Consider the following 10,913-nt stretch of genomic DNA (forward strand, 5'->3'; position numbering starts at 1 on the left):
GTGGTAGAGGCAGCTACATTGGGGGCATTTAAACTCTTAGATTGGCATATGAATGAAAGAAAAATGGAGGATTATGTAGATTGGTCTCAGAGTAGATTATAAGGTTGACACAACATCGTGGGCTGTGCTATCCATTTCTATATTCTATGTCCTATGCATTATTTATCTTACTTTCTAAGCAGGGAGTGAATTTGGAAATCGGAGGTACAAAGGGATTTAGGAGTCCTAGTGCAGGATTCTGTAAAATTTTCACTTGCAGGTTGAGTTAGTAGTGAAGAAGGCAAATGTAATGTTAGCATTTATTTCTTTTTCAATATTTTTATTGATTACTTGCATAAATTAATACAAATACATAATGATATTATGAGAACAGAAACTAAGTTGAAATGCCACATATCTATGTATAGTAAATTAAACATGATATTGAAAAGGTATATTTTATTCTAATCTAAAACAAAATGAAAACCCCATAACAAAAAAAAGAAGAAAGAAACAGCTAACAAAAACACAATATGCCGGCAGAACTCAGCAGGCCAGACAGCATCTATGGGAGGAGGTAGTGACGACGTTTCGGCCCGAAATGTCGTCACTACCTCTTCCCATAGATGCTGTCTGGCCTGCTGAGTTCTGCCGGCATTTTGTGTTTTTATTTATTTCCAGCATCTGCAGATTCACTCGTGTTGCCTTAAAAAAACAGCAGTTTGGTTAAAAGGAAAGAAAAAAAATCCTGAACATAGTCGTAAGTTCCAACATACAATAGCCATCATCATTGCTGAACAAGTTAAAGATTGTGAAAGTAGTTCCAAAAAGGTCCCCATAATGTGAAAAAATCTTGTCTAGGTACAGAAATAGAACACCTAATTTTCTCTAACATGACATAACATCAATCAACCAATGGGCATGAGTTGGCGGAGTGGCATATTTCCATTTAAGAAACAAAACACTGGCTAAAAGAGAAATAAAAGCCAAAGTATGCAAATCATTCAGCTTAAGAGTAAAATCATTTCCTCCAACAATGCCAAACAAGGCAGTCAGAGGGTTGGGTTTAAAATTTACTTTAAAAAGCTCCGAGAAAGTTTGAAATACTTCTTTCCAAAATTTATCAAGCCGCGGGCAGGACCAAAATATATAATTTAGAGAGGCCTCTTCGACATTACACCTATTGCAGTAAGGAGAAAAATCTGAGTAAAAACGAGAGAACTTATCTTTAGTCATATAGGCTTTATGAACCGCTTTAAGTTGTAAAAGAGAGTGATGCGCACATAATGAAGAGGTGTGAACAAGTTTAAAATATTCATTCCAAGTATCCTCATCAATTGAAATCTGTAGGTCTTGTTCTCAGAAGTTTTTAATTTTATCTAACAGATTGTTTCTCATTACCAACAACATAACTATAAATATTAGAAATAGATCCATTATGAAAAGCATTTATTTCAAGAGGAAATTTTCCTTAATCAATTCAGAGGTCCCAACTAGAGACCATGCAATACTAGATCTCCTATTAGAGACTGAAGTTATGTAGGGGAACACTTTGCATCTAGTGATCATAATGCCAGTAGTTTCAAGATAATTATGGAGAAGGATAGGCCTGGTCCTCAGATTGAGATTCTAAATTGGAGAAATGTTATCAGAAACAATCTGGCAATTGTGAATTGGGATAAGTTGTTTTCTGGCAAATGTTATAGGGAAAGGTTGAATAGGTTATTCCATAGGAAGAAGTCTGAGGGGAGATTTGATTGCAGTGCACAAAATTATGAGGGGTATAGATAAGGGTAAATGCAAGCAGGCTTTTTTTTACTGAGGTTGGGAGGTACTAGAACTATAGGTTGTAGATTAAAGGTGAAATGATGAAAGAGAACATGAAGGGTAATTTTTTCACTTGGTGTGAGAGTATGGATTGAGCTGCCAGTGGAAATGGTGGATGTGGGTTCGAGTTCAACATTTCAGAGAAGTTTGGATAAGTGCATGGATGAGAGGAATATGGAGGGCTATGGTCCAGGTGCATGTTGATGGGACTAGGCGGATAAATAACTCAGCACAAACTAGGAGTAATGTTCTATGACTTCATGAGAACTAGAACGTAAAGGCAAGGATGTAATACTGAGGCTTTATAAGGCGTTTGGAGTATTGTGAGCAATTTTGGGCCCTGTATCCATGAAAAAATGTGCTGCCATTGGGGAGGGTCCAGAGAAGGATCACAAGTGTGACCCTGAGAATGAATAGGTTAATGTATGAGGAGCGTTTAATTGCTCTGGGCCTGTACTTACTGGAGTTTAGAAGAACGAGGGGAGATCTCATTGAAACCTATCAAATAGTGAAAGGCCAAGATGGAGTGGACTTTGGGGGGATGTTTCCAATATTGGGGGAGTCTATGGCCAGAAGGAACTGCCTCAGAATCGAAGGAGTCCCTTTAGGACAGAGATGAGGAAGAAATTCTTTAGCCAGAGAGTGGTGAAGCTATGGAATTCATTGCCACAGATGGCTGCAGAGGCCAAGGCATTGGGTATATTTAAAACGAAGATTGATAGGTCCTTGATTAGTAAGGACATAAACAGCTAATGGGAGAAAACAGGAGAATGGGGTTGAGAGGGATAATAAATCAACCTTGATTGAGTGGCTGAATGGCCTAATTCTGCTCCTAGTCTTATGGTTTATGTATTCAGGCAGCCAGATTTTAAATCTTTCTGGGCCATCTCTTGAGTGAGACAATTTAAATGGAATTTTGATTAAATCCTGATTGAAAGATTTCTGTCCCCTCCATAAATGCGGCCTGACATGCTGTTCCTCCCACATTTTTGTGTGTTTCTCAAGATTTCCAGCATCTGCAGAATCTCTTGTGTTCACCATTTACATACATCCAATATTCGGATGCCCTCCTTGACCAACCTGTGTAACCATTTATTTGATGCCTTTCAGTATGCATCTGCTTCAGTGGTTAGTTCATGCAGGTTTCCAGCTAATCCTTCAGGATATATTAAAACTAGTATGTTGTACTTTGCGTTGAATAGTTCATTGAGTTTGTTTACATTGAATAAGTGGCATTGTAGCATAATGGTTAGCACAGCACTTTACAGTGCCAGAGACCCAGGCTCAATTCCTGCCACTGTCTGTAAGGAGTTTGTACATTCTCCCAGTGACCATGTGGGATTCATCCAGGTGCTCCTGTTTCCTCTCACAGTCCAAAGGCATACCAGCTGGTAGGTTATTTAGTCATTGTAAATTGTCCTATGATTAGGCTAGGGTTAAATCAGGGGTTGCTGGGCGGTGTGGCACAAAGGGCCAGGAGGCTCTGTTCCATTTATATCTCAATAAATAAACAAAACTTAATTTAACTGCCTTTCAGTCCTGATGAAGGGTCTCCATAAAATCATTGTCTGTTTATTCCCCTCCATAGATGCTGCCTAATCTGCTGAGTTCCTCCAACATTTTGTGATGCCTTTCAATAAATCATGTCTGACTAGAATGCCTGTCAGAGATTGGAGACATCTAAAATAATAAAAATACAGATTTTTTTTTGCTGTGTTAAAATTGACTGTTTTGATTATTTACAGATTAATCCATTCAAAACTTGTTCACTTTTATCCCACACAGGTAATTCCTTATTCCCAGATTCTGTGGTAAATTCAGGAAGGGGAAGTGAGGTATAAACTATAATGTCACTGCTCTATGAAGGAGATATTTAAAAACCAAAATCAGCAATTAAGGGTTTAGTTAAACACCGGATAATTAATTCCATGTTATGTTGGGGTGAATCTGATAGGTTGGATGGATTAGAAGTAGTCCAAACGTGGTGCTGACAGTCACTCAACAAATGATTTAAAGTTGGGAGCAAAGTGGTTGACATTGTAGGAGCAAACTGGGAGTTGGTGTTCAAAATAACAGGTGATTTGTTTTATAAAAACTGGTGTGTACCAAGACATCAGCCAAAGCCTGAGGGTGGTGTAGTAGCACAGCGGCTAGCGCTTTACAGTGCCAGCGATCACTGATTGGGATTCGACTCTTCCCGCTGTTTGTAAGGAATTTGTACGTTCTCTCCATGATCACGTGGGTTTCCTCCTGGTACTCTAGTTTTCTTCCACATTCCCAAAAATCATACAAATTAGAGTTAGTAACTTGTGGCATGCTACGTTAACACCAAAGGCATGGTAACACCTGCAGACTGCCCCCAGCACATCCTCTGGCTATGTTGGTCATTGATGCAAATGATATATTTTGTTCAATGTTCCGATGTACATGTAACAAATAAAACTAATCTTTAAGGTGTTTATCTTTAAATTTCTGTAAAATGTGTTTAAATGAATTTTAATTGGAAAAGCATGCCCTACATTTCACTAGCAAACACGAGGAAATCTGCAGATGCTGGGAATTCAAGCAACACACTCAAAATGCTGGTGGAATACAGCAGGCCAGGCAGCATCTATAGGGAAAAGCACTGTTGACGTTTCGGGCCGACACCCTTCGTCAGGACTAACTGAAAGTTAAGATAGTAAGAGATTTCAAAGTAGGAGGGGGAGGGGGAAATGCAAAATGATAGGAGAAGACCGGAGGGGGTGGCCTCCTCTACTGTCAAGATAAAACCACATTCAGTTTGGAGGAACAACACCTTATATACTGGCTAGGTAGCCTCCAACCTGATGGCATGAACATTGACTTTTCTAACTTCCGTTAATGCCCCTCCTCCCCTTCTTACCCCATCCCTGATATATTTAGTGTCTTTTTCCCCCTCCTTTTTTTCTCTCTCTCTGCCCATCACTCTGCCTGTACTCCATCTCCCTCTGGTGCTCCCCTCCCCCTTTCTTTCTCCCTCGGCCTCCCGTCCCATGATTCTTTCCCTTGTCCAGCTCTCTGTATCCTTTTTGCCAATCACCTTTCCGGCTCTCAGCTTCACCCTACCCCTCTGGTCTTCTCCTATCATTTCGCATTTCTCCCTCCCCCTCCTACTTTCAAATCCCTTACTATCTTTCCTTTCAGTTAGTCCTGACGAAGGGTCTTGGCCCGAAACATCGATAGCGCTTCTTCCTATAGATGCTGCCTGGCCTGCTGTGTTCCACTAGCATTTTGTGTGTGTTCCCTACATTTCACTGTTCTGGAAGCTGTCATTCCAGAACTAGAATTCACTGATGTGAAGACAAATGCATACTAAAGCTATTCAGAATCTGAAGAGTATGAATACATTTGCAAAACACTGAGGATGCTTTATTGAAACTGTCTGTCTGTTCTATCTGGTTTGGTAGAGCATTCCTGTCAATTTCAACATCGAGCTGCTGAAGAATGCTCCCAACCCCATGGGTGTGCTCCGTTCGAAGGCCAGCGGTGAACCTCCCCAGTGTATGTCCTGTGCAACACTATTTGCTGTGAAACGTGCTATTGAGTCTGCACGTGAAGATATTGGACAGAATACATACTTTCCACTAAGTGAGTATGATCTCTGGGTGTAATGCTCAGGATTTCTGATCCTGTTTACTTTAATGATCTATTTACTTCAAACAGTTCAACACTACACTAAGTAAAAAGCCAAGTGGAGTATCACGGCTTGTGTGACTCCAAAAATAAATGTGTTGATCAGATTTATTCTGAACTGGATATATTCTCTACCTGTAGGATTCATTCCTCCTTTGGTCACCGCACTTCAGGGAGGATGCATCACTACTGGAGAGGATGCAGAGAGGATTTTCTGGAGTGATTCCAGGGATGGGGGAATTTCTGCTGTAAGATTAGACTAGACAATTGGAGCTCAAGAAGTTGAGAGGAGATTCGATGTAGGTGCACAAGATCACAGCTCATTTTAATGGGATGAAGAGACAGCAGTTGTTCCCATTGGTGGATGGATGGATCAACAACTGAGGACACTGGGTATGATCCTGTTCAAAAGGTAGAGGGAAGGTCCTCCTCACATGATCTCCCTCTCCACAACTCCCTTCCCCTTCTCCCCAATCACCCACTCTTTTCTCTTAAACACCATGGGTGAGTCGTCATTCTTTTGACAGAGGACACTCTTCTAAAGGTGATGGAAAAACTACTTCAACTTATTGTAGAAGATTGGAGACCTTTGAAATCTATCTCCACATGGCTTTAAACAAGTGCATGAAGCAAATACTCTGAAGGAATAAAACTGAAACAACTTTTGAACATTATTAAACCACAGCCCTTTCCTTGTTTCCAAATTAGCATAGTATGAACATTTTCTAGATTCTTCGAAGTACTTTAATTGTAAAGAATAGAAAAAATTAAGCATGACAACAAAAGTTCTGGAGGAAAAAATTATTTAAGTTGCATATTAATTAAAATGGTTCTTTTGACAAAAATCCTAATTTTTTATCAAAATGCTTAATGTTCTGGCTTTTCTCTGCAGATGGGCCTGCAACCGTGGAAGTAATCCAGACAAACTGCCTCGTGGACTACAGAAATTTTTCAATTTGAAAGCCACACTTCATTCTGCTACTCTGCTGAACAATGCTAATAACATGACATTTTTGTCTTAATCTTCAGCACAGTGTTTTGCAGTATCACCACTATATCCTTACAGTCTTGTACTTCATTGTTTAAACTTACAGCAATCCTCTCTTTAAATCTAATGAAAAGCTTTCAGATAAGTCCAGTGGGGAGAAGATACAGGATTTCATGATGAAATAATGCTAAGCAGTTAGTTTTCCATAATGCATATGCTATTACTAAAAACTGAAGCAAATCAACTTAGCAATTTGCAGTACATCTTTCAGCCAGTGAATATAAAATTGATATACATGTTATTTTTAATTTGGATTGCATTTGTTTACAGCAGGAGTTCCCAACCTTTTTTTATGCCATGGACCCCCACCAGTAACTGAGGGGTCTGTGGACCCCAGGTCAGGAATCCCTGGTTTAGAGCAAATATTTTTATAAAGCAAACTTACCATATTTCTGATGAGGTGTAGAGTTAAAGATCAAACCAGATTCTTTACCTCAAATGGATAATTAAATTTAAAGATAAAGATTAGTTTTATTTGTTACATGTTCTGTGAAGGATGTAGTGAAATATGTTGTTTGCGTCAATGGCCAACACAGTCTGAGGATGTGCCGAGCTCAGCCCACAAATGTTGTCATGCTTCTGGTCTCAACAAAACATGCCCACAATTCACTAACCCATCTTCAGAATAAGGGAAGAAATTGGAGTAACGGAGGAAACCCTCACAGTCACGGGGAGAACTCCTTATAGACAGTGGCGGAAATTGATCCTTGTTCTTCTGATCACTGATGTTGTAGAGCGATTACACAAACCACTATACTACTGTGGCAACACACACAAAATGCTGGTGGAACACAGCAGGCCAGGCAGCATCTATAAGGAGAAGCACTGTCGACGTTTCGGGCCGAGATCCTTCATCAGGACTAACTGAAAGGAAAGATAGTAAGAGATTTGAAAGTAGTGGGGGGAGGGGGAAATGCAAAATGATAGGAGAAGACCGGAGGGGGTGGGATGAAGCTAAGAGCTGGAAAGGTGATTGGCAAAAGTGATACAAAGCTGGAGAAGGAAAAGGATCATGGGACGGGAGGCCTCAGGAGAAAGAAGGGGGGGGGGGAAGCACCAGAAGGAGATGGAGATCAGGCAAACAACTAAATATGTCAGGGATGGGGTAAGAAGGGGAGGAGGGACATTAACGGAAGTTAGAGAAGTCAATGTTCATGCCATCAGGTTGGAGGCTACCCAGCCAGTATATAAGGTGTTGTTCCTCCAATCTGAGTTTGGATTCATTTTGACAGTAGAGGAGGCCATGGATAGACATATCAGAATGGGAATGGGACGTGGAATTAAAATGTGTGGCCACTGGGAGATCGTATTTTCTCTGGCGGACTGAGTGTAGGTGTTCAGCAAAAAGGTCTCCCAGTCTGCATTCGGTCTCACCAATATATAAAAGGCCACACCGGGAGCACCGGACACAGTATAGCACACCAGCCGACTCACAGGTGAAGTGTCACCTCACCTGGAAGGACTGTCTGGGGCCTTGAATGGTGGTGAGGGAAGTGTAAGGGCAGGTGTAGCACTTGTTCTGCTTACAAGGATAATTGCCAGGAGGGAGATCAGTGGGAAGGGATGGGGGGGGGGGCGAGTGGACAAGGGAGTCGTGTAGGGAGCGATCCCTGCGGAAAGCAGAAAGGAGGGGGAGGGTAAGATATGCTTGGTAGTGGGATCCCTTTGGAGGTGGCGGAAGTTATGAAGAATTATACGTTGGACCTGGAGGCTGGTGGGGTGGTAGGTGAGGACAAGGGGTACTCTATCCCGAGTGGGGTGGTAGGCAGATGGGGTGAGGGCAGATGTGCGGGAAATGGGAGAGATGCGTTTGAGAGCAGAGTTGATGGTGGAAGAAGGGAAGCCCCTTTGTTTAAAAAAGGAAGACATCTCCTTCGTCCTGGAATGAGAAGCCTCATCCTGAGAGCAGATGCAGCAGAGACGGAGGAATTGTGAGAAGGGGATAGCATTTTTGCAAGAGGCAGGGGTGGGAAGAGGAATAGTCCAAGTACTATTCACATACTACTGTGGCTGAAGTTGGAGATTATAGTACATGAAGACTTGCTGTCCTAGTAGAACCTGTTTGCTGGTGAAATCTCTGTGCACTGCTCTATTGTGTCACATTTATCCAGTTTAGAGTCACAGAGCATCTCAGCACAGAAACAGCACCTGGACCATAGCCCTCCATAATACTCCCATCCAAACCACTTCAATTTTACAATTGATCTTGTATCCACCACTTCCACTGGTAGCTCATTGTACACTCGTACCTCTGCCTTATCCTTGAAAAAATGCATTTGTTGTTTCAGATCTCATCCTAGCTAAGGTTCCATATAAGATCCAAGCCTGAGTGAGTTACTTGTAATTCATGTGTACATGGAAACATACACTGAAATGCATCATTTGTGTTAACAACCACACACCCAAGGATGTGCTGGGGGCAGCCCGCAAATGTCCCCACAGATTCTGGTGCCAAAATAACATACCCACAATGTTCAGCAGAACAACACAAGCAGCAACAGAAACAAAACAGGGACAGCAAAGAAAACCCCCTTTCCACCTTTCCTCCCCATACACTTGTACACACAGGCCTCCAACATAAGGACAGTTCTAGGCCGCAGAGTCGTAGACATCGGGGCTCGGGCCTCCGGACAGGCAGTTCCAGAGACTTCGGTCTTTAACCTCCAGACTCACTGAGCTCTGAACTTCAACCTTCAGTTTTGCCCTCAGACTTGGCTGAACTCTGGGTATCAACCTCAAAACACACCAATTATAGGTTTAACAGGTTTTCTTTTTGATACACATTTTATTTTATTTATAATGGCTTTTTAGTCTAACCAGAATCTGCCTTGTATTCTAAATGTAACACAAAATGCTTCAGGAACTCACCAGGTCAGGCAACATTTTGTGTGTGTTGCTCTGGATGTCTAGCATCTGCAGACTCTTGGGCATAGGTGTCAAACTCAAGGCCCGCAGGCCATATCCGGCCCAGCGTACAATTATATCCGGCCCGCGAGATCATTTTAGATAGATCTATTATTTTCATTATTAATGGCCCGGCAATATGAAGCCTATGATTGTAAGTTAATACCAATCATAAAAATAATGCTTGCTCAGCAGTCTTCTTCATAGGAAACGGAATTTGTGAAGTGAAACACTTTGTAGTTATAGCAGAGACTGAGACACATGAAAGAACAGGCTGAAAAAAATGGAGGCAATGAAAGCTGCGTTCACACGCGCCCAACTGATCCGGCCCGCATGAAGCTGCATTTTGCCCAATCCGGCCCATGACCTAAAATGAGTTTGACACCCCTGTTCTTGGGTTTACACTAATGTACATGTTTTTGACCTCAACAAAAATTGCTGTTGATTTAATAAACTGGATTATGAAATAATAATTATCACTAGCTCACTGATAAAATGCATAGGTTTTTACCCAATATCAACGTGCAATACTCAACAAGATTCCTCCCTCAGAGTGCAAAGTGCAATTGACATAAGAATGTTTCAGCAAAGCTCATCTGGAAATATTGCACTAGAAAGACCACTTTGACATTTTTTTTTCCAGATTTTGATATTTTGATATATCAAATAAAATGGAACTAATGAAATGTAATCAAATGATATTAAACAATTAAACAAAAATGCTTACCAACTGTTTCTTCTTAAAGTGCTCCAGTATAAAAACTGCACATGAGAGTCAAGGCAAGCTTCAGAAATGTAAATCAAGCTTGACATAGTGTGGAAAGGTTAGGGAATTTCTGGTGTAACTAAGAATTACCTTTCCTTTTTAGTGAGTAGGTTCAAGTGCATTCTTGTTAACCCTTTTGAAATTTGAAAGGCCTAGACAGAATGGACATGGAGGGGATGTTTTCTATATTGGGGAGTTTAGGACGAGAGAGCACAGCCTCAGAATAGAAGTGTGTCCCTTTAGAATGGAAATGTGCAGGAATTTCTTTAGACAGAGGGTGGTAAAACTGATATTTAAATATTTCATCAGTCCAGTTATTCCCCAAGAGATTTTCTTACTGAACCATCAGCTTTTCCCTATAACTAAGATCCTCAAGACCCAGCAGCATTCTTGTAAATTTTCTTAGTGCTCTTTCAATCTTATTGTTATGTTTCCTGCAGGTGGGTGACCGGTTAGTTAAAAATAAAAATGGTTTTCCTTGAAGAAATGGGTCAATGTCAGCCCCCTCACAAAGCATAGTGATGGGACCAAAATATTTAATCATGATGCACTTTTTTGGTTTTATGTCTTTTATATTCTACTTTCTTGTTGCCATCTGAGCAATTTAATTTTGCCATGATTTTTTTTCTGCCAGTGGCGGGGGGGGGGGGGGGGTTGTAGAAATGGGAGGATTGGGGTTTGATGTCCTCACAATTTGCCCAATTTGTTTTTCTGCATGGGGTTGGGGTTGAGGCG

General features: G+C 41.2%; 1 protein-coding gene across 6 annotated transcripts in view; it reads left to right on the top strand.

The window, feature by feature from the left end:
- Positions 1 to 10,132, top strand: part of LOC132393931 (xanthine dehydrogenase/oxidase-like) — a 143,258-nt gene extending 133,126 nt beyond the window's left edge. For all 6 annotated transcript variants that reach the window (XM_059969390.1, XM_059969389.1, XM_059969393.1 and 3 more), the window contains 2 exons: positions 5,235 to 5,415; positions 6,353 to 10,132. In XM_059969390.1, the coding sequence (XP_059825373.1) occupies positions 5,235 to 5,415; positions 6,353 to 6,420 (249 nt within the window). In that variant the 3' untranslated portion in view covers positions 6,421 to 10,132. The remainder of the gene's footprint in view (positions 1 to 5,234; positions 5,416 to 6,352) is intronic.
- The last annotated feature ends 781 nt before the right edge of the window (positions 10,133 to 10,913 follow it).

Source organism: Hypanus sabinus, chromosome 5 (genome assembly GCF_030144855.1).
Source record: "Hypanus sabinus isolate sHypSab1 chromosome 5, sHypSab1.hap1, whole genome shotgun sequence".
Taxonomy (NCBI): domain Eukaryota; kingdom Metazoa; phylum Chordata; class Chondrichthyes; order Myliobatiformes; family Dasyatidae; genus Hypanus; species Hypanus sabinus.